The 23,482-nt window shown below is 57.9% G+C and overlaps 1 protein-coding gene across 7 annotated transcripts in view; it reads left to right on the forward strand.

The window, feature by feature from the left end:
- BICRA (BRD4 interacting chromatin remodeling complex associated protein) overlaps window positions 1–22,123 on the forward strand; it is an 80,811-nt gene extending 58,688 nt beyond the window's left edge. For 5 of the 7 annotated variants that reach the window (XM_057712158.1, XM_057712156.1, XM_057712157.1 and 2 more), the window contains 13 exons: window positions 392–437; window positions 529–571; window positions 2,512–2,577; window positions 4,532–6,487; window positions 7,056–7,232; window positions 15,320–15,955; window positions 16,124–16,295; window positions 16,577–16,686; window positions 17,609–17,670; window positions 18,779–18,927; window positions 19,138–19,232; window positions 19,426–19,528; window positions 20,092–22,123. In XM_057712158.1, the coding sequence (XP_057568141.1) occupies window positions 397–437; window positions 529–571; window positions 2,512–2,577; window positions 4,532–6,487; window positions 7,056–7,232; window positions 15,320–15,955; window positions 16,124–16,295; window positions 16,577–16,686; window positions 17,609–17,670; window positions 18,779–18,927; window positions 19,138–19,232; window positions 19,426–19,528; window positions 20,092–21,215 (4,734 nt within the window). In that variant the 5' untranslated portion in view covers window positions 392–396 and the 3' untranslated portion in view covers window positions 21,216–22,123. The remainder of the gene's footprint in view (window positions 1–391; window positions 438–528; window positions 572–2,511; window positions 2,578–4,531; window positions 6,488–7,055; window positions 7,233–15,319; window positions 15,956–16,123; window positions 16,296–16,576; window positions 16,687–17,608; window positions 17,671–18,778; window positions 18,928–19,137; window positions 19,233–19,425; window positions 19,529–20,091) is intronic. The other 2 variants (XM_057712162.1, XM_057712161.1) reach the window with 2 other exon arrangements.
- The last annotated feature ends 1,359 nt before the right edge of the window (window positions 22,124–23,482 follow it).

Below are 23,482 nucleotides of genomic sequence, written 5' to 3' on the forward strand. Positions count from 1 at the left end.
CTCTTCCGTTTACTCATCTGCAAAGCAGGGGCGGTAGGGCCCACCTCGCGGGGTACTGTGGAGATTAAGTGAGTTACATGTGTGTGAAGCACTCAGCACAGGGCCTGCACGTGATCAGGGCTCACTTAGTCTGGGTTGGTGTCATCATCGTCATCATCAGACGCTGGGAGAGAGAGAGAGGAGGAAAAGGCCGCTGTGTCTCTCTGCTCAGGAGGTTCTAGCAGGCAGGGCACCTGCCCCGCCCCACCCACGCCCACAGACTTAAGGGAACAGAAACCCTCACCCCTTCAGGGGTCATGGCCCCAGGGAATGGTCCTTGCAGGGCGGATCCTGGCACACTGCCGACATCTAACTTGTCTCCCTTGCCCTCTTCCTGCCCCACCCCATCCAGTGGCGATGGATGATGAGGATGGGAGATGCTTACTAGACGTGATTTGGTGAGTAATGGGCTCCCCACCCTCCCCTACCCTCTCCCTACCCTCCTCTGTCCCTCATCTCCTCAAGTGTCTCTCTCCTTCTCTCTTTCAGTGACCCTCAGGCCCTCAATGACTTCTTACATGGATCCGAGAAGGTGAGTGGTGGGGCGGGGGGAGGCGTCCCCAGGGCAGGGGGGCTATGGAATTGGGAGCTGAGAGACACGCCCCCCTGATTCAGTAGACATCTGCCACGTGCCTTCCATGAGCCGGGCCCCAGGGTTATGGTGGAGAGTGAAAGAGATGGCAAATCCCTGTCCTCACACCATACACATTTCCTTGGTAAACAAAGCAACCAAGAACTAATAAAAATGATGGTGGAAAGCACCATGCAGAACAGCATAAGAAATAATAATGTCACTCGCACAACAAAAGAGGTTTAGAAGAAAATGAATGGGAGGCGGGGGCAGGGGCTTCTTTAGCTGGTATTGGCAGGGAGGTAACATTGAACGTGAACCCGAAGGATCAAAGGGAGGTGCCCATGGTGCTCTGAGCATGGGAAGGACAGGTAGGAAAGTGGGAAAGTTTGAGAAAGAAGACCAGTGGCACCAGAATGACGGGAAAATTAGTAGGTGGTGAGACTGGAGTGGACAAAAGTCACCAGGTCATGCAGGGCCTGGAGGACCTTGGTCAAGGAGTTTGGACTTTATTCGGAATGTGACAGGCAGTTCTGACGGGCTATTAAGCAGGAAAATGCCATATTCTATCTGTACTCCAGAGAATGGAACAAAGCGGAGAAGAGTGGACATCTTTTGAGCCATAAGGAGCTGTATCATTTACCTGTGACTGCATAACAAGTTATTCCAACACTTAGTGACTTAAAACAACATTTGTCAGAGCTCTCAGTTTCTGAGGGTCGGGAATCGGGGAGTGGCTTAGCTGGGTGTCTGGCTCAGGGTCTCCCCTGAGTAGCAGTCAGGATGTTGGAGGGAGCCACTGTCACCTGAGGGCTTTTCTGGGGCCAGGGGACATGCTTCCACAATGAGTCACTCCTATGGCTGTTGGCTGGAGGCTTCAGCTCCTCACCATATGGGCCTTCCCGTAGGATTGCTTGAGACATGACATGGCAGCTGGTTCCCCCAGAGTGAGTGACCCAAGGGAGAGAGCCAGAAGGAAGCTCAGTGCCTTTTATGACCTAGTCTCTAAAGTCACACGTTGTCACTTCTGTCATACTGCATTCACTAGAAGCAAGTCACGAAGCCCACCCACACTCACAGGGAGGGAAGGGAGGTCCGCTCCTTGAGAGGGGACAGATCAAATAATTTGTGGAGCAGAGCCCAGTGCAATGGGAGGATGGTGGCCTGGGCCCTGGGGCAGGCAGTGGAGGAGGTGCCAGGCACTGGCTTTGGGATCTGTCTGGGAGGCAGTGTCACTTGACCTGCTGGTGGATTAGATGGTAAGGAAGAAAGAGTGTCCAGAAGGCCTCTTGGACTTGACCTGAGCGACCGAGTGGGTTGTGGTACCATTTGAAACTGGGAGTTTGGGGCAGATTCCAGAAGTCCAGCAGCGGCTGTTGGATATACCAGTCTGGGGTTCTGGAAAGAGATCAGCTGGAGAGAGAAAACTGGGGAAGCTTGGCTGTGGACAGACACGCAGCAGGAACTTAGGGCCTGTTCTAGGCATCGACAACGAGGCAGGTCCCTGTGCGCCCAGACACGGACCAGCACGCACATTAGGCGCCTGGGTGGCGGGGCATGTGGGTGCTTGGGCTGCACGGGCTTAGTTGCTCCACGGCATGTGGGATCTTCCCGGACCAGGGATCAAACCCGTGTCCCCTGCATTGGCAGGCGGATTCTTAACCACTGTGCCACCAGGAAAGTCCCTGCCTTGGGTTTTAAACTTGAAGCCACGCCCCTTTCTTTGGGACCTCTTTCCTGGAGGCAGAATTTCCTGTACCTCTCGAACCTCCTCCCCACCCCCAACCTCATCTTCATCTTTTTTGTCCCATATAACCCTAAATTGGTTTTTGTTCTAGAGCGTGGGCCGGCCCACTGCCCAGCTGACCTTTGACCTTGGGTGGGGGCGGGTCTTGTTGCAGCTCGACAGTGATGACCTCCTGGATAATCCCGGGGAGGCCCAAAGTGCCTTCTATGAAGGTCCTGGGGTAAGTGGCCTGGGGGCTCAGGGTGGGCGGTGGGCTCCAGGCATCACCCAGGTCGCCCATGGCAGTAGCCAGTGGGGCAGGGGGCCAGGGGCCGTCCCTGAGAGCCGTGCGGGGTGGAGGTGAGGCCGGAGCTGCTGGACCCCCAGCGGTGCCCACAGGCCCCTCAAAGAAGGAGGTGCCAGGTCCCGAGTCCCTGGCCTGGTGGGTCAGCCGCTGCAGAGCTGGTGCGGAGGCAGAGGCTGGATCTGGAGTTCATGGAGGGCAGGGATGGGGGGGGTGCTTCTGAGGAGCAGGGCCTGGGGGGGCTTGGGGTCCTGTCCCTGGGGTGTGACCTGGGGGAAGGGGATCGACTGCTGCGGGCCTCAGTCTCCACCTGGTGCATGAAGGCAGGGTGGTGAGCAAAGTCCAGAGCAGGGAGCGCAGTGGGCTTTTATTGAGCACCCACTGTGTGCCAGGCCCATTACTCAGTGCCAGTCGTCCTTCCCTCTTCTTCTTCTGTGGCCTCTCCCCTCCCCCCTTCTCTCCCCGTCCCTCCCCCGCCTTTCCCCCCCTCCTTCTCGCGCGCTCTCAGTCCCCCCTCCTCCCTCTTCATCATCGTAACTATCACTTCCTGAATACCTATCATATGCCAGGCCCTTTGCGGTAATTTTCATGTAATCCTCACAAGAGCCATAATAATATAGTCCGAATAATTTATCTGGCATCATATAAATGATTAAATCCAGAACCCAACAAATAAACATTATGTTCATGTTCCTGCATTTATAGACCAGTAACAACATGCATTATTCTTACCCGGGCCGTCCTCTTTTATTACGCGTAAGGTCCCTGGTCAGGTTATCAGCACCTCGCATATGTGGTGTCGGTGAACCTCACGACTGTCCTAGGAGGCGGGTTTGGTTACGGCCATTTAGCGGTTAGGAACTCAGCATCACCTGGTCCTCGACTGGGGGCTGAGCCGGAGCCCCGTCCCGCCAGGCACTGCTCTCCACTCAGCAGCAGGGTGACCCCCTCCCCATCTGGGAGGCGAGGAGGGCGCAGGGCCCGCCTCGCTGGGCTGTTATTCACAATGACATGGGCAGTGATAATAATGACTAACAATGATCGATGATGTTCCTCGCCTGCCAGCGAGGGGCCAGGTACCGCTCTGAGCCCTCCGCATGGCTTAACTCAGAATCTTTCAAACCACAGGCTTTGATCCATTATCTGGTCACGTATCAGTTGGGTATTCCGTGCCATTGGCATAACTATTACTTGTGGAACATTTGTTCAAAAATGCAAACATGTATTGATTATACATTCGCGTCCTGGGTCAGAGTCTTGGAAAGCATTTAAGAAACATCAGACTCACGGTGCACTTGGCACCGAGTAAGGCTCCCATCCCGTAGCTGCTGCCACAGCTGCCTTGAACAGAACGGTGATCTTTCATCCGACACCTCTGGGGCCAGGCTTGTTTCGAAATTCAGGGCTTTTCAGGTTCTGGAAAGGTGGTATAGAGGATACGTGTGCTGTGTGTCACGTAATCACTTTTTTATGGTCAAACGTAAGGCACGTCACGTTACGGGGATGAATTACGCCCTTCCCTCAGAGCATCACCTGAGTTCCAGTCAGGCTTTACAGCCTCAAGTTATCAAAACTTTTGCAGTTCTCAGAGCCTTTTGGGTTTTGGAATTGCAGATAAGTATTATGGGTCTGTATGGCTGTTTACAAAGTGGTTTTTATTACATTCTGCTGATGTGCGCAGATGGGGAAACAGGCCAGATGAAGCAAGCCCCAGGTTGCCCAGCTCAGCCCTGGCAAAGCTGGGATTTGAACCTGGGTCCGGCCACTTCTAGACAGAAGGTTCTTTCTATCCCTGCCGCCCTGACACTGAGTGCCCTGTGCTTCAGCGATGCCCCGAGCCCAGCCCCTTGCTAACCTCGGCTCTCTCCTTCCCGCCTTACCTGGCCTCCAGCTCCATGTGCAAGAAGCTTCTGGCAACCACTTGAACCCAGAGCCCAGCCAGCCGGCCCCTAGTGTGGACCTCGACTTCCTGGAAGATGACATCCTGGGCTCGCCCGCAGCAGGGGGCGGCGGTGGGGGCGGCGGGGGAGCCGACCAGCCCTGCGACATCCTCCAGCAGAGCCTCCAGGAGGCCAACATCACTGAGCAGACACTCGAAGCTGAGGCCGAGCTGGACCTGGGCCCCTTCCAGCTGCCCACCCTGCAGCCTGCAGATGGCGGGGCCGGCCCGGCGGGGGCCGGGGGGGCTGCCGCTGTGGCCGCGGGGCCCCAGGCCCTCTTCCCTGGGGGCGCTGACCTGTTGGGGCTGCAGGCCCCGCCCACCGTGCTGACCCACCAGGCGCTGGTGCCGCCCCAGGACGTGGTCAGCAAAGCCCTCAGCGTCCAGCCCTTCCTGCAGCCCGTGGGCCTGGGCAACGTGACCCTGCAGCCCATCCCGGGCCTCCAGGGCCTACCCAACGGCAGCCCCGGGGGCGCCACGGCGGCCACCCTCGGCCTGGCCCCCATCCAGGTGGTGGGCCAGCCCGTCATGGCACTCAACCCGCCCACCTCCCAGCTCCTGGCCAAGCAGGTGCCCGTCAGCGGCTATCTGGCCTCGGCGGCCGGCCCTTCGGAGCCAGTGACCCTGGCATCCGCTGGCGTCTCGCCCCAGGGGGCTGGCCTGGTCATCCAGAAGAACCTCCCCGCCGCCGTGGCCACCACGCTCAACGGGAACTCGGTGTTCGGAGGGGCAGGAGCCGCCACCGCCGTGGCCAGCGGGGCGCCGTCGGGACAGCCGCTGGCGGTGGCCCCGGGCCTCGGCACGTCGCCCCTGGTCCCGGCACCCAACGTGATCCTGCACCGCACGCCCACGCCCATCCAGCCCAAGCCTGCCGGCGTGCTGCCCCCCAAGCTCTACCAGCTGACACCCAAGCCGTTCGCCCCCGCGGGCGCCACGCTCACCATCCAGGGTGAGGCGGGGGGCCTCCCGCAGCCGCCCAAGGCCCCCCAGAACCTGACGTTCATGGCCGCGGGCAAGGCCGGCCAGAACGTGGTGCTGTCGGGCTTCCCGGCGCCTGCTCTGCAGGCGAATGTCTTCAAGCAGCCTCCTGCCACCACCACGGGGGCGGCCCCGCCGCAGCCCCCCGGGGCCCTGAGCAAGCCCATGAGCGTGCACCTCCTGAACCAAGGCAGCAGCATCGTCATCCCCGCCCAGCACATGCTGCCGGGCCAGAACCAGTTCTTGCTGCCCGGCACGTCGGCGGTCCAGCTCCCCCAGCCGCTCTCGGCCCTGCCGGCCAACGTGGGTGGGCAGATCCTGGCGGCCGCAGCCCCCCACGCGGGCGGACCGCTCATCGCCAACCCCATCCTCACCAACCAGAACCTGGCAGGCCCGCTGAGCCTGGGCCCCGTGCTGGCCCCCCACTCGGGGGCCCACAGTGCAGCCCACATCCTCTCGGCCGCCCCCATCCAGGTGGGCCAGCCGGCGCTCTTCCAGATGCCTGTGTCGCTGGCCGCGGGCAGCCTGTCCACGCAGAGCCAGCCGGCCCCCGCCGGCCCCGCCGCCACTACCGTCCTCCAGGGGGTCACCCTGCCCCCCAGCGCCGTGGCCATGCTCAACACCCCCGACGGTCTGGTGCAGCCTGCCACCCCTGCCGCCGCTGGGGAGGCGGCGCCCGTGCTCACGGTGCAGCCGGCGCCCCCGGCGCCCCCCGCGGCCAGCACGCCGCTGCCTCTGGGCCTCCAGCAGCCGCAGGCACAGCCCCCGCAGGCCCCCACCCCACAGGCCGCTGCCCCACCTCAGGCCACCACCCCCCAGCCCAGCCCAGGCCTGGCGTCCAGCCCGGAGAAGATTGTCTTGGGACAGCCGCCCTCTGCCGCCGCCGCGGCCATCCTCACTCAGGACTCCCTGCAGATGTTCCTGCCCCAGGTAACCAGGGCGGCCGGGCAGGGCAGGGGGTGCTGTGCGGGGAGGGGCCGAGAGCTGGAACCAGATGTGGTTGAAGCAGCAAGTGGGGAGGGTCCCGCAGATTCAGGAGAGCATCTCAGAGATGGCCTCCCTGCTCCAGGTCCCCGAAGAGGAGGCCTGAGGGTGACAGGAGACGACTGACTGACAGACAGACAAGGAGAGGGCCAGACAGACGAGGAGAGGGACTGGCCGACTGACAAGACAGACTGCCCTCTTGCAGGAGGGTTGGAGAGGGGTCACAGAGAGTGGGTGAGACACGGACAGACAGACGGCGGGAGAGACGGACTTTGGGGTGGAGCTGGAAGGCAACTCATGGGACTGAGGGGACAGAGCTGCCCCAATTGTGGCCTCCAGGACCCTGGGGCTCCCTTCCAAGGCCCCCTGACCTCAGCGTCCAGCCTCTCAGTGTCTCTCAACTGGTCCCCCACCCCCCACTTCCCCGGAGCATCAGTGGGGGTGGGGTGTCAGGGTCGGGAGGCCGCGGGTCCATGGGGATGGTCTCTGACCCTGTGCGGGCTGCCCATTTCAGGAGAGGAGCCAGCAGCCCCCCTCCACAGAGGGCCCCCACCTCTCCGTGCCCGCCTCGGTCATAGTCAGCGCCCCACCTCCCGCCCAAGACCCAGCCCCGACCACCCCCGTCGCCAAAGGATCTGGCCTTGGCCCTCAGGCCCCCGACAGCCAGGCCTCCCCGGTGCCGGCCCCCCAGGTAGACGAACCCCAGCAGCCTATGTCCCAGCGCAGACCAGCCCTGCCCCTCACCCCCCCACCCCCTGCTCCCTCCGCTCGCTCTCTGGCTGCCCTGCCTGCCTCTCTGTCTCGCTGGCTTGGGAAACGGCGCTCTCTTTGGCTCCCCAGATACTTCCCGAGGGTCTCCTGACAGCTTTGAATGCTTGAGACCGGGGCCAGCCCCACGGGAGCCCACACTCTAGTCGGGGACACAAGATGCACACAGCAGGAAATGGATTAGGCTGTAGAATGATCGTTTTCCTATCTGGATAAGTAATATTCAGGTAGCTCACATTTCAAGGAAGATACCAAGAGGTCTAGATCAAGGCCTCCTCTGCTGCGTTCCCTCCCCAGCACTGTTTCTTACACTCCTTTCCCACGCAGAGACGAGCAAAGTTACATCTGGATTCCTCTCCTTCCATTTTTACACAAGCAATAGCATGTCCTGCATGCATTCTGCACCTTTTATCATTTAAAAGTTCATCCTGGAGACTGTACTTCATCCTTTTATACGACTGCATAGTATTCTGTTCTGTGGAGGGACTGTTATTGATTTAGCCAGCTGTTGTTGGGAGTTTAGGTCACTTGGTCTTTAGCTGTGGATGAACAAGACTTCAAAGAACAACTCTGTGTGTACGTCTCTTTGTGAGAGAAGCTCTTTAAAAGGACATTGCTAGGTCTAAGAGCATATGCATTTGTAGTTTTGACACATATGACAAATTGCTCTCCATGGGGTATCAATTGGTTTAACAGATTATCAGCAATATATGGTCTGTGCCTGTTTGCCCCCACCCTCAGCAATATTGAACCTGGCCAATCGGGTAGGTGAAAAACAGTATCTTGTTTTGTTTTAATTTGCATTTCTCTTACTATGAATGAGGCTGGGCAGATTTTTATAGATTTGGAGCTATTTGTGTTCTCTATGGAATTGTCTTTTCGTATCCTTGGCCATTTTCAAATTTGGGGTACTGGTCATTTTCTTGTTGATTTGTAGAAACTCTTTACATATTAGAGAAATTAGCCTTTGTCTCATGTGAGTCTAATGACATCAGCATATGAGAGGTTAGGGTGGGCCACCTCTTATTCTGGAGGGATGGATGTTGTACTTGTTTGAAAAGGATTAGTGGGTAGGTAGATTCAGATAGGCAGGAAGAGGAGGAAGTAACATGAGCGAGGTCCAGGAAGGCAGAACTCAGTTGGGCTTTGGCCTTAAATAGCCATGATTTCACTCTCACGCCTTGCTACTCACCGTGTGACTTGAAGCAGCCAGTTTCTTCATTCCATCAACAGGTGTTTAGGGAGGGGGGAGCCCTAAGTATGTGTCAGGCCTTGTGCCAACCCCGGGCAAGTCCCTGTAACTGCTGAGCCTTGATTTTGTCATCTGGAAAATGGGAATAATAGTTACTTTATAGGTGTATTAGGACAAATAAACCAGTTAATATGTGCTTTGCACAGAGTGTGCACTCCATAAATATCCGTTGTTGTTGTTATTATTATCTTAGCTCTTGTGTTTATGGGTCAGTCCAGAGGGACATGGGGCCAGGTCATCCCTACACAGAGAGGAAAACCAGGTAGGAGTAGGGGAGGGGCGAGGGGCCTCTTGGCCCGTGAGAAACTCAGGTTGGAAGCACTGTTTCTAGAATGGTTGGACATGGGTCTGGGTCCCTGGGGCAAGGGCGGTCCCCTCTCCGAGTCTTCTGAGCTCCCGTCCTCAGCTGGAACCCAGGGCTGGTAGGAGCCCTTTATCCGAGCGCTGTGGTTGAGCGCTGGGCCAGGGCACGTGTGCGCTCTGCCACTTCAGTGTTGCACACCCTGCACGTACTTGTCTAGACTCGCTCCTCGGGTGACCAACCAGCCCAGTTTACCCAGTACCGCGGAGGTTCTCGGGAGATGGGACTTTCAGTTTTAAAACTGAGACAGTCCGAGGCAGACCGGGACAAGTTGGTCACCTTGCTGACTCCTTCCAGCCCTCCCCTGCCGTCTTCCTTGCTTTGCATTTCTCGATAGCATTGACCACCCTCTGACCAGGCTGCCTGTTTTCCCTGTTTCCTGTCTTCACTATAACGTAAACGCCCCTTTATAACGTATACTCCTCACTATAACGTAAACGCTTCTCTGCAATAATGTATACTCTCTACTATAACATAAAGCCCACAAGGGCAGAGAGTTTGTGTTCCAGCCCTGCTGTCTCCCCAGCCCCAGAACAGTCCCTGCCTGCAGCAGATGCTCGGTGAGCATTTCTTAAATGAATGGAGGAGGGAACCGAGCCACACATACGAGCACCTGCCCGGTGCTCCCCACAGCGAGAGCAAAGGGAGCGCCATTACTGACGGGCGCTAGGTGTGCCTTGAAAACCACTGTCCCGGAGAATTGTTGTTGGGGGCAGTTAGGAACAGGGACTCTGAAATCCCAACCCTGCCACTCAGGCTCTGTGACCTCTGCCAAGCCCCTTACCTCTCTGTGCCTCAGTTTCCTGACCTGTCAAATGAGGGTGATGATAACGGCGGCTACTTCACTGGCTGATGTGAGGGATAAATGAATGTACGTAAAGTGCTTGAACAAGGCCGGGCATGTTGAAAGTCTTGGAGCGTGAAAGAAGCCGGGCGAATGTTCCATGAAGTTTTCTATAGTAAACATTTCAGGCTTTACAGGTCTCTGTCCTTATAGCCTAGAAGCAGCTCTAGATCTAGATTCTAGATAAATGAATGAACACAGGCGTGTTCCAATAAAACCTTATTTACGGACACTGAAATTGGAATTTCCCATCCGTGACCTAAGTCAGAAAATAGTATTCTTCTTTTGACTTCTTTTCAACCATTTAAAAATGTAAAAAACTATTCTTAGCTTGCAGGCTGTACAAAATGGTCGACCAAGTGGGCGGCAGGCCAGATTTGGCCTCTGGGCCATAGTTTGCCAACCCTTTTGGTATCTTTATTTCATTATGTAGGCATGCAAGACTTCATTTATTCAGTCCCCTATTCATGAATACTTAAGGCGGTTTCCCATGGAATTGGTAACGAACAATACTCCCATACATATATTCTTGTATCAGGCTTTGCACACGCGTGAGAATACCCATGGGGTAAATGTCTAGAAATAGAACCACTGGGTCAGAGGGTATACAGTCGGCCTCCCATATCCACAGGTTCTGTATCCCCAGATTCAACCAACTGCAGATCGAAAATATTCGGGGAAAAATATTCCACAAAGTTCCAAAAAGCAAAATTGAATTTGCTGCACTCAACTATTTACATTGTATTAGGTATTATAAGTAATCTAGAGGTGATTTGAAATATATGAGACGATGTGCTTAGGTTATATGCAAACACTGTGCCTTTTATATAAGGGACTTGAGCATCCTTGGATTTTGGTATCCCAGGGAGTCCCGGAATCAATCCCTGTGGATACAGAGGGTTGACTGTATGCGCTTCCCATGCATGTCATGGACCAATCCGGTTGCTCCTTCACGAGGTCTGTGCCAGTGAAGGCCTCCTCCAGCAGCTTCCTCAACCCCAGATCAGTAAGCGACCCACTGCCACCCAGGCAGGAAAATGCACTCTTCCTCCTGCACTTCTCTCTAATTCTGAGTGAATCGAGCATCTTCCCATCTCCCCACGAGCAGTTGGAATCTCTCGGTAAACAGTCAGCTCATGCGGGAGCTTAAGAAAAAAAGTGATTATAAAAATAATTTCATGCTTCTTGAGAGAATTTAGAAAATACAGAAAAAAAAAAAAAAAAACCACCAAGAAGAAATCACTTATAGTACCAGCGTGCAGAAGCCGCTGGTAACATTTTTGGTATGAAGTTTCCTTTCGGCCTTGCTTTTTTTTCTTCCCATCCATTTAAAACATTTGTCCTTTTTGACATTAGGTATTATAGTCACATGGTTCAGTCATGAAAAGGCATTTTTAAAGTATGGGGAAAAGCATCCCACCCCATGCCTGCATCCCAAGCCCCCCGACCCGTCCCTGTAGCCTCAGCGCTTACTTTTTGTATCTCCTTCCAGCTCTGTGCACATGTAACCTCATGCAAATACAGGTTTACGTTTCTCTCTACCCAGCAGGTAGCACGTTATCCACTTACTTGGGCAGTACATGGGGAGTTTCCTTGGTCCTTTGTTGCAGTGGAGAAGTAGTCCCCTGTACCGCTAGGGATGGATGAGCCTTCATCCCCAGAAGTGCTGTCCTGATGCACATTAGACCACGTCCAGGCTTGGGTCCTCCACGCGGAGCTGCAGTACACAACGTATCCACCTGTCATTTCCCGCACCTGCAGGTGTATCTTTCTGGTCACTTCTCGGAAGCCTGTTTGCTGGGTCAAAGCACAGGTGAACTTAGAATTTGCACAGCTACTGCTGAATTGCATTCCTCTGAGGTTGTAGCAAATGGTGCCTGTTTAAACCCTCAGAGGCAATGCACGGGTGTCTTTATGAGACACACAGCTTATTCCTAATGTGATTCCTGAACATGGCTCCATGGTGTGCTTTTGAGTTGCATCTCTTTTATGACGCATCTCTTGAAATATTTAAGTCTTTTGTGTTTCCTTTTCTGTGCACTGTCTGATACATACCCTTTGCCCCCTTTTTCTCACGGCTTGTTCTTCTTAGTAACTTCTAGAGGCTCTTCTTATGTGAGAGAGACGAGCTTTGTCTAGGCTGTGAGTTGCAACTATTTCCCCTAGGTCATCATTTGGTTTTTGGGGTTGTTTTTTCCTTATAAATTTATTTATTTATTTATTGGCTGCGTTGGGTCTTTGTTGCTGCGCGCTGGCGTTCACTAGTTGTGGTGAGCGGAGGCTACTCTTCGTTTCGGTGTGTGGGCTTCTCATTGCAGTGGCTTCTCTTATTGCAGAGCACAGGCTCTAGGCACACGGGCTTCAGTAGTTGTGGCTCTTGGGCTCTAGAGCACAGGCTCAGCAGTTGGCTTAGTTGCTCCGCAGCATGTGGAATCTTCCCAGACCAGGGCTCGAACCTGTGTCCCCTGCATTGGCAGGCAGATTTTTCACCACTGCACCACCAGGGAAGTCCCTGTCTTTTGGTTTTTGACTTGGTTTGGGAGGAGTGTATAGTTATTTATCTCTGTATTTTTAATGAGGGTGAGATTCTTTTTTTTAATTTTTAAATTTTTTTGGTTACTTTTAAACTTTTCATTCTTTTTTTTTTTTTTCCCTTGGCCACACCATGCGGCTTGCGGGATCTTAGTTCGTTGACCAGGGATTGAACCCATGCCCTTGGCAGTGAAAGTCTGGCATCCTAACCATGGGACCACCAGGGAATTCCCTAAACTTTTCATTTTAAAATCATTTCAAACATATAGCAAATTTGTAAGACTAGTACACGGGCATAATACTTGTGAGAGTTCTGTACTCTCTGACTAGATGTATTATTTGTCTATCGCTGTGTAACAAATCCCTCCCCCCCCCCCAAACAAAGCAAAACAAAACAAAACACTTAGAGGCTTAAAACAACAAACATTAACTTATCTCACATGGTTTCTAAGGATCAGGAATCTGGAAGCATATTAACTAGAGGGTTCTGGCTTGTGATCTCTTAGGAAATTACAGTCAAGGTATCAACGGGGACTGCAGTCATCTGAAGGCTTGACGAGGCTAGAGAATCTGCTTCCGAGATGGTGCACTCGCGCAGCTGCTGGCAGGAGGGAGGGCCCACGTAGAGAGGAAGTGAGGCCGGGGCCTCTCCGAAAGGCAGCTCATAACATGTTCCACAGTTGGCTTCCCTCTTCTTTCTGATCAGCAGAAAGAGACCAATAGAGCCCAGGATAGAAGTCACAGTCTTTTTGATAACCTGATCTCATAAGCGATCACTTCTGCTGAGTTCTTTCGGCCACAGAGGCCAACCCTGGTACAACATGGGAGGAGACTGAATACCAGGAGGTGAGGATGGTTGGGGGCCAGCACAGAAGCTGGCTGCCCCGCCACATTTACCCACTGTAAATACGTGGCTGCGTTCACTTTAGCCATAACCCTCTCAACACGTATACATTTTTCACCCCCTGAATCATTTGAGAGTAAATTGCAGACATGATGCTTCTTTAGCCCCGAATATTTTAGTATATTTCAGCCCTCGAGAATAAGAGTATTCTCTTACTCAGCCACAGCAGAGTTATCAAAATCTAGCCTTGAGACGATGCTGTTATCAGATCCACTGTCCATAATGCAGTTTAGCCAGCTGTCCAATGACCGTGTCATGGATCGTTATCTGTATTTCACTTAGCATCTGGCACGTCCGTGTTGCCACGTCACCAAGCCCTTGGAAGCCTGTGCTTGGAGCGGGGGCTGGCTGTCGAATGGCCTGGCTCCCTTCATCCTTACTCACTTAGCTACTCGCCTGCTGCAGCCGTTGGGTTTCTTCTCCTGTTTTCTCTATTGTAAATAGTCCCTCAGTGGCCAGCCCTGCGAGCAAGCGCCTGAACGCTTCTTATCACAGATTCCTGGAGGGGGATTACCGGGTCAACTCAAGGCTCTTTCAAAACCACCAGATGAAACCGCCTTCCAGATGGTTGTCCAGGTGACAATCTCACCAGCCTCTAGAGAGCCAAGGTCCAAGCTTCTGAGCTCTCCTTAGAGGTGGCGAGCCTTTGGGGACATACAGATTGATCAGTCGGTTGGTTGTTTTTTTAATTTTGAATTGCCATAGGTTATTCAGGGCCACGCTTGGAGGCTTCAAGCAAAGAGCCCCAGATTTGGAGCGTTGGAGCGTGGCAGCGATGGGTGGCCTTGGCAAGTCCCCTGAGCCCTCTGAGCCTGAGTCCTTCTTGGTCAGCTCTGAAGTCACTGGGTGGTGTAGATAAGCCAGGGAGATGACGAGCCCATGTCCGAGACTCTGGACCAGTCATTTTGGTTCCCTGGCCTCAATTTCTCATCTGTGAAATGGGTCCAGTAATATCACAGCTCTCAGGGCCGTGGAGAGACCACACGAGTGGGTACAAGTTCCCAGCCGTAGGTGCTGGGTCTGTGTGCGCCGTCACCGGGGTACGGATTCTGTGACTCAGCAGAAAGGTGCCAGCTCCGTGTCGGGTGCCCAGCTGGGGCTCTCTGGTTGAACAGCAGCCGCCGAGGTTATGGTTCTTGGGGAGGTGACCTCTACGGGCAGAGAGTGCAGAGGACCGAGACCCTCTGACTGAGGTGTGTTTTAGGCAAGGTCGCTGTGTACGTGTTACAGAACTCGTGCCTGAATCGTGTATGCAGGTCTGATGCACGCGTGCGCACGCGCGCGCACACACACACACGCCCCTACCTGCAGGCTCCCACAGCTCCCGGGTAGGCGTGCAGCCACGGCCACACAGGCACACAGAGACAGAGGCCACGGACACTTAGAAGGGGACCTGTAACTCATGGGCTGGCGTCCAGAGGGACCTGAGCCTGACCCTCAGTTTCAAGCTTTATCCCTGGTCCCTGGGTCCCCCAGTCCCCAGCCGTGCCCTTGGCCATCAGCCCCCCGCCCCAGTACGCAGCCGCGGTGTCTGTGCTGGTGTGTGTTTCCCCGGGTTAGCTGGACGGTCGGGCCGGGGCTGGCGGCCGGGACGCTGCCCCCGCCTGGCCACCTCCCTCCCCCCTGGCTGCCGCGCTCGCGCTCCTGGCCCCCGCCTACCTGCTGGGCAGCTGGGGTGGTGCCCCTGCCCCTGCCGCCACTGCTTCCTCCGCTCCTGCCCCCCGAAGCCTGCAGAGCTCGCCTTCATCTGGGGGGACTGGGGAGGGCGGCACACGGGGGGGGGGGGAGGGCAGAGGGCGGCGGTGTGGGAGGATAAGGTGGGGAACAGATGGCAGGGGAAGTGGGGAGAGACGGTGCGGGGGGAGGTGGGGCACAGGCTGAGGGAATGAGGTAGGTGGACAGGTGCGGGGTTGGGGGGATGAAGGCAGAGCAGTGAGATGGGGAGCTGAGACATGAGAGGCGGGAAGGATGGTGGGGTCCTTTCTCTCAGGACAAGGGGTGGCTAAGAAGGGGCGTTTCTGGCGGGAGCGGCCGGGGTCCCCCGTGTCTTGGGGCAATGGGAGCCCAGGTTGGTTCTGACCCCCGCCCCCTGCCCTCTCCCTCCCTCCCCTGCCCAGATCCCAGCAGCGGCTCCGCCGAAGGGCCCCGGCCCCTCCTCCTCCCCATCACTACCTCACCAGGCCCCTCTGGGAGACAGCCCCCACCTGCCCTCCCCACACCCTGCCCGGCCCCCTTCCCGCCCGCCCTCCCGACCCCACTCCCGGCCACCTTCCCAGCCCCAGAGCTTGTCCCGCCCACCCTCAGAGCCCGCCCTGCACCCTTGCCCTCCACCCCAGGCCCCTCCCACGCTGCCTGGCATCTTTGTCATCCAGAACCAACTGGGCATCCCCCCACCTGCAAGCACCCCGGCCCCCACTGCCCCAGGCCCACCCCAGCCCCCTCTGCGACCCCCAGCCCAGCCCCTGGAGGGCCCGCTGGCCCCAGCCCCCCACCTCCCTCCGGCCTCCACCTCCTCCGTCGTGGCCTCCTCCTCCGAGACGTCCTCCAGGCTGCCAGCCCCCACGCCGCCTGACTTCCAGCTCCAGTTCCCGCCCGGTCAGGGGCCCCACAAGCCCCCCACGCCCCCTCCGACCCTCCACCTGGTCCCCGAGCCCGCAGCGCCCCCCCCACCGCCTCCTCGGACCTTCCAGATGGTGACCGCCCCTTTCCCGGCGCTGCCCCAGCCGAAGGCTCTTCTCGAGAGATTTCACCAGGTAATCGGAGGCAGGGTCTGGCCCACCACCCGCCCTGCGCCCCTGCCCTCCCCTGCAGTCCCGTCGGAATCCCTCCCGCTGTACGGCTTTCTCTCCACCCCCAACCCTGGTTCCCGGCTGCCCCCTCTCCTAGCCTGTGCCCCCCCAACCACCTGTTCTCCTTCTCAGGTGCCGCCCGGAATCATTCTCCAGAGCAAGGCTGTGGGGGCCCCCGCCGCCCCGCAGACCTCCGCCAGCCTGGGGCCCCTCACCAGCCCCACTGCCTCTGTGCTGGTCAGCGGTCAGGCCCCATCCGGGACCCCCAGCCATCCCCCGGCCCCGGCGCCCATGGCCACTGCAGGTAGGGGGGAGGTAGCCCACACAGGAGAGCTGGGGGGCCCAAAGAGGTGGGTGGACGGGCGGCTGAGTTGACAGGGAGGACGGGCTGGGGCAAGGGGTTGCCCAGACCTCCTGGGACAGGGATGGGGAAGGAGGAAGGGCTGTCTCCCCCGATCTCACTCCAGGGCCGGCACAGCCACCAAGGCCAAAGCACCAGAGAAATGCGGGGTTCAGGGTCACGTCTTTGGAGGGGCCTTCGTGCCAGTAACCCCTGAACCCTGTCTGTCCGCACCCCACCCCCAGGCCTCCCTCCTCTGCTTCCTGCCGAGAGCAAAGCCTTTGCCAGCAACCTCCCGACCCTGACTGTGGCCAAGGCTGCTGCGTCCGGGCCAGGGAAGCCCTCCGGGCTGCAGGTAAGGGGCCGCCGGAGCGGAAGGGGAGGACCCGAGCGACGTCCCCTCGGCAGGGGGAGCTGACTGGCAGGCAGAGACAGGCAGGTGAGACACAGCCAGGGGGTGGGTGAGAGAGACAGCAGGACAGTCCAGGCGGGGGGCACACGAGAGACCGAGACAGCTGGACTGAGACCGCACCCCCAAACACCAAAATGACAGGGGGACGTTAGGAGGGATGGCCTGAGTGAGACCCCAGAAGGTCCGTGGGGGCCGGAGCAGGTGAGAGGCTCAGGCTGTAGGAGGAGGGACGGGGTGGGCTCAGGACAGGCGGGGTGAGACCCTCGATGGAGGGGCAGGGCAGACACGGAGTCACATAGAGACGGCAGAGGTTGGGGAGAGAACAAGGATGATGTTACCCAGACGGAAGGGGCGAGACAGGGAGTGGGAGGGTTGGGGGGAGACTGAGGCAGAGACCAAGATTCGGAAGAGGCTGAGAGGGAAGACCAGGCATGAGTCTGGAAGTCAAGGTAAAGATGGAGGCAACATGAGACGAATCACGGGTGGGGGGAAAGAGGCTGTGCAGATCAGGTGCTGGACGGTGATGAAATTCAGGGGCTGTTTGATGGGCAGGGAGGGAGACACCAGGGTGGAGGCGGAGAGACCCAGGCCAGAGCAGGGGCCGGAGGGCACCCAGGCAGAGGGCACCTGGGGCTCGAGCCTGCCTGTCCCCTACGTCTCACCACGGCCCAGCCCTGGACCCAGCCCGCGTCTTCCCCGCAGGCTGAGGGTGATGCAGGGCATCCCGCAGCCGGGACCAGGATCCCATCTCGGGGGACGTCAGCCCCTCCCACCTCTGTCCTGGGCAGGGGGTAGAGAGGGTCAGGGTGCCGAGGGAAGGCTCCTGTGTCGCAGGACCTCTCACCGGCCTCTCTCTCCCCCGCAGTATGAGAGCAAGTTGAGTGGCCTGAAGAAACCACTCACGCTTCAGCCCAGCAAAGAAGCCTGGTGAGTTCCGCGCCCAGTCCTCGTGCCTCCCACCCCACGCCATCTCTCCACCTCGCGTCAGCCCTGTGGTTTGGCGGTGCCATTTCCCTGAAGACCCTCGGCTTGCCCCTCTAGAACGTGGGGTGAGGGTGGTAGTGATAATCGGGTGAGGGGTGAGGATTCAGTGAGGCTGTGCGAGGAGCATTCATGAGGCAGCTGGGCTGCCGGCCTCAGGAGGAAGGGGTCTGGTGTGGCTCAGTCGCCGCTGCACCCCAGCCTCTCACGCCGGGCTGGGGCGGCCAGTGCTCCGTGCCAGGGCATGGGCGATGGGCGTCTGGGGGGGTGCAAGGACGAATGGGGGCCTGGGTGAGTGGGTGGATGGTAATCAGGCAGGTGTGTGGTTGGACAGAGGGGCGGGTAAACATTGGATGCTTCTCTGCGTTCTGTCCCTCTCTTCTGCCCTCCTTCCCCTGAGAGTGTTGGTCAAGTCCTCATACAGTGCCCACTTCTGTGCTGGATTCTGGAAACACCAGACAGACCAGGTCCTGCCCCCATGGTGTGTGGGGGCTGCTGGGCTTCAGCACAGGGTCCAGCCCAGCATGTCTGGTGGGAGAGACAATCGTACATAATATGTGCTCGCCCCGGGAGAGAACTGAATCGTATCAACCAGCCAAGGACCCAACCTGCCTGCCCCGCCTCCCCAAGCCTGCTGCTGGGTTAGAGGCAGAGTGGGGACATGCTGACCCCAAGTGGCAGAAGACGGTATTGCATGGAGGCTGAGTTAAGCACTGGCATCTGACTTGATTCCCGGTGCTGCCTCTTCCTCACTCTGGGTGCTTTGGGTCAGGGACTTCGCCTCTGCAGGCCTCGGTTTCCTCATCTGTAAAATAGGCATAATGATAGCACCTACTGTCTTTGGTTGTCAACAGAGATGCACCGAGGCAGAACAGGCACACTCAGCACACGTTAACCCATACTTCCACAGCATTCCTTTCCCGGTCCCTTCGTTGTCTGCCTTGTGGCCTGGGGCTCAGGGTCCAGGATCTGCTGTCTCCTGGCCTCACCACCAGCTCTGTGTGTGTGTGTGTGTGTGTATGTGTGTGCGCACGCTGTCCTCCCCACCCCTCAGCTTCCTGGAGCATTTGCACAAACATCAGGGCTCCGTCCTGCACCCTGACTACAAGACGGCCTTCCCCTCCTTCGAAGACGCCCTGCATCGCCTCCTCCCCTACCACGTCTACCAGGGTGCCCTCCCCTCCCCCAACGACTACCACAAAGGTGAGGCCTCCCCTGGGACTCTCCCACCCTGTCCCCGGCATGTGGAGGGGGCGGGAGAGGACCACAGAGGGTGGCGAGGAGCAGATGCTGGTGCAGCCCTGCGTGCGCCTTTGCCTGCGGGTAGGTGGGGCTGCGCCCAGCTCCCTGCGCATCTGCAGGTCCCTCCCTCCCCAACATCTGGGTCTCTGGACCTCTTCTCTTCCTCTGCAGTGGACGAGGAGTTTGAGACGGTCTCTACGCAGCTGCTGAAACGCACCCAGGCCATGCTCAATAAATACCGCCTCCTGCTACTGGAGGAGTCCCGGGTAGGGTGGCCTTCACCTTCCTCCCCTGGGGACCCTGCCCTATCCCCTAACCCCCTCTGGGCAAGGAGGGAGGGAGGCTGGGTCAGATCACAAGGACAGTTTGGAATCCGTTCCCATCCATCCCGGTTGCTCGCATCCCCTCCCCCACCTCGCCTCTTCACTGGCCCATCTTCTCTCCTCTCCCCCCCTTCAGAGGGTGAGCCCCTCAGCGGAGATGGTAATGATCGACCGAATGTTCATTCAGGAGGAAAAGACCACGCTGGCCTTGGACAAACAGCTGGCCAAGGAGAAGCCCGGTGAGAGGGGCGGGAGCGGTGTCCCCCACTCCTACCCGCCCAGTGCCGGGTGCCCGAGCCGCCCAGTTAGACTTGGGGCGGGAGCGGGTGCGTGGCCTTCCCTCACTCTGCCACTGGGCGGCGCCCGCGCCCCGCCTTCCTGCCAAGTCCTCCCGTCTCCGAAACCCCAGAGCTGAACTCACCCTCCTCCTTCTCCAGCGCGGCGTGTCCATGTCGCCTCCTCGATCCTGGCCCGGATGGAGGGAATGTTCTGCCACCCCTAGGGGGATAGAAAAGTGGGGGGAGCAGAGCCAGGACTGGGGTGAAGCAAGCAAGGTGCCTGGGTTGCAAAAGTGAAGGTGGTGTCCACTCTCCGGTGCTGACCTATGCTTGCACGTTAGGGGGACTTAGGAATTTGGGAAAGGGTCCCACCTCGCAGTGTCCTCAGGATTTGATGAGTCAGAGGCTTAGCCCTGGGCCTGGCAGGTCGTAGGTGCTCGGTGTACATCAGCTCCTCGGCTCCGCTCTGCAGGTGCCTCGCTCTCCCTAACCCCGCGGGTTCCCTTGGCTCCCTTCTCCTGCAGATGAGTATGTGTCTTCCGCGCGCTCGCTCGGCCTCCCCGTCGCTGCCTCTTCCGAGGGACACCGGCTCCCCGGCCACGGCCCATCACCGTCCTCAGCGTCTGGGGCCCCAGCTCAGACCCCTCTGCACCTGCCCACCAAGCTGGTGATCCGGCACGGTGGGGCGGGCGGCTCCCCTTCCGTGACCTGGGCCCGGGCATCTTCCTCCTCCCTGTCCTCGTCCTCCTCGTCCTCCGCCACCTCCTCCCTGGACGCCGACGAGGACGGCCCGATGCCCTCGCGCAACCGCCCGCCCATCAAGACCTACGAGGCCCGGAGCCGCATCGGCCTCAAGCTCAAGATCAAACAGGAAGCCGGGCTCAGCAAGGTGGTCCACAACACAGCCCTGGACCCGGTGCACCAGCCGCCGCCGCCGCCCCCCGCCGCCCTCAAGGCTGCCGAGCCCCCACCCCGGCCCCCGGCCCCGCCCCCCGCCACCGGCCAGATGAACGGCACGGTGGACCACCCGCCGCCGCCGCAGCCGGCCGCCGCCGACCGCAAGCCGCCGGCCCCGGCCCCCCACTGCCCCCGCCTGCCCCTCCGCAAGACCTACCGCGAAAACGTGGAGGCCCCGGGCGGCGGGGCGGTCGAGGGGGCGGCGGCGGCGGCGGTGGGCAGAGCCCGGGGTGGCAGCCCGGCCCCGCTGCCCACCAAAGTGGACGAGGCCACCAGCGGGCTCATCCGCGAGCTGGCGGCGGTGGAGGACGAGCTGTACCAGCGGATGCTAAAGGGCGCCCCGGCCGACCCCGCGGCCGGCACCGGGCAGGGCAGCGGCAGCCGGGAGCCCGGCTGGGAGGCGCCCCCGCTGCCCCCGGCCAAGCGGCGCAAGTCCGAGTCGCCCGATGTGGACCAGGCCAGCTTCTCCAGCGACAGCCCGCAGGACGACACGCTCACGGAACACCTCCAGAGCGCCATCGACAGCATCCTGAACCTCCAACAGGCCCCCGGCCGGACGCCCGCACCCCCGTACCCCCACGCCGCCCCGGCGGCCGTCACGCCTGCCTCCCCGACGCCCCTGCACAGGCCGGAGGCCTACCCGCCCTCCAGTCACAACGGTGGCCTCGGCGCCAGGACGTTGAACAGATAACACCGGGCTGGTCTTCCCTTCCCTGTCCCCTCGCTCCGCAGGGACGCCGCGGGGAGGGGGGAGGGGGGCAGCCGGGCGTCTGACCTCAGCCTCCTGGGGGACATGAGCCGGGGACCCCTTGAGTTTCTCTTGCCTAAGTTATTTGAGTCACAAAGGCCTCGTCCCCCACCTCCTGCTTCAGCCGGTTTGTTGGGTGGGGGTCGTGGATTTCGGGGAGGGGGCCGTAATGTAAAATGTCCCCCTGCCAAAGGAGGGGGTAATCCTGGTGTGTCATTTCCTGTTTCTTCCCATTTCCTGCCACACTCCGCCCCTCCAGCGGGGAACACGCGCGCTTTGGCCAGGGATGAGGGGTCTCTGGTTGTCCCCACTGCTCACGCATATCCGGGTACCGGGCTTATCCATGTGGCTTCACGGATCCACGCATGGAGGGCGCTCAGAGCCGGCAGGGCCCTTGGGAGCCGCGCTCAGCCTCTCCCCACCGCCCCCCGGAGGCCGAGAAAGGAAACGCAGGGGAGGGGCGGCGTGAGCCTGCATCCCGGGACCCCCACCTGGGAGCTCTGTGCCCGTGGGCACGTGTGTCACATCCATGTGTGTGCGTCCCGCTCCGTGTCCTGTATCCCTCTGTGTGTGCTCGAGTGAGGGAGATTTCGAAGCCTTCAGTTCCTCGACTGAAATCTGAGCACCTCCAAAACAGGAAACCGGGGTCTTCCTCCCACCCCCTCCCCAGCCAGTCTTCCCTCTGTTCTTCCTGCCGCCAGCCACCTGCGCCAGATTTTGAAATCTTGGAGACAAAACTAGTACTGTAAGATAAATTTTTTTGTACTGTATTTATTGTGTATAACGATTTTTTTAAAGGAGAATTCTGTACATTTAGAACTCTTGTAAATTAAAAAACGATCCTTTTTTTAAAACTGTACTGATGCCCCCCGCCCCCATTGCTTTTGGGTCTTCTGGGACTTGTTTGGAGTCTGGGGGTTGGGGCGACAGGTGGGTGGGGAGGGGGATTGTGAGGACTTATTCCACATACATTCGTGAGCCCCTACTGGGTGTCAGACCCTGTCCTAGGCACAAGGGTGCAGCTGAGCAAGACAGAAGTGCCTGCCCTAGGAGAGCTCACTTGTTAGTAGAGGAAGCCGGCAGTGAAAAACTCAACCAAACAGGTGATTCGTATCGTCCCTAGGAAAGTTCTGTGGTCTCTGGAAACACGGGCTTAGTGACTACTGAACCATCGCTCTTGGCGGGGAGGGAAATACAGGGTTAACTTCCTGCCAGCCTCTGATCACATTTTTGTAAAGCTGTCAAGACATCCTCTTGTTTTATGTGTGTTTCTGTTGAAAGACACTTCACTTAATTCGTTAACATTGAACTCACAGGCCAAGGGCACTCTAGTGCCTGAATGAAGTTTCTCTAACCGGTGTTGTCTCCAAAAGTCACATCCCAGCCTTCTTGTGCTTAAGAACTCAAGACAGCATGGAGCACTACATCTGGGGCCGTTTGAAACCGCGTAATCAACAAAAACACAAAAATGTGAAAAACATGGCACTAAATAGATCCCCAGAATGAGACTTCGTTTCCAGTATGAGAGAATCCCCTTAGCAACTTAATGTTTTTGCCACTCTGTGCATGTCCGTGGAAGTGCTGCAAGTTTTTGGCATCACAGATAAATTTTAACAAGTAGACTAATTCACAAATAGGGCACCTGCTAATAGTGAAGATTGACTGTAAATGTGTACAGTGTCAGAGATGTGGGGAAAGTCGAGCAGGGTGTGTTAGCGTCCCATGGCAAGCATAATAAAGTACCACCAATTGTGTGGGTGGCTTTAAAGAACAGAAATTTATTCTCTCACAGTTCCGGAGGCTAGAAGTCCCAAATTAAAGTGTGATCAGGGCCATAGTCCCTCTAGAGACTCTAGGGGAAGATCTTTCCTTACCTTTTCCAGTCTCTCCTCCCAAGCCATTTTCCCTCTGCATCGGTGTGTCTTATAAGGACACTAGCCGTATTGGATTAGAGCCTCTTCTACGCCAGTATGAGCTCATCTTAACTATTCCATCTGCAAAGACCCTATTTCCAAATAAGATCGCATTCACACATGACTCACTAGGGGTTAGGACACTGGCATATCTTTTGGGGAGATGCAACTCAATCCATGACACAGGGTGAAGGAGTGGACAAAGCAGCTGCTAGTCCCTAGAACCCCTTTGTGCGAACCAGAAAACAGCACCCCTTTCTCCTAGAGTTTGGAGAGCAGCACGTGACCTGGATTCCA

Source organism: Hippopotamus amphibius, chromosome 16 (genome assembly GCF_030028045.1).
Source record: "Hippopotamus amphibius kiboko isolate mHipAmp2 chromosome 16, mHipAmp2.hap2, whole genome shotgun sequence".
In the NCBI taxonomy this organism is placed as follows: domain Eukaryota; kingdom Metazoa; phylum Chordata; class Mammalia; order Artiodactyla; family Hippopotamidae; genus Hippopotamus; species Hippopotamus amphibius.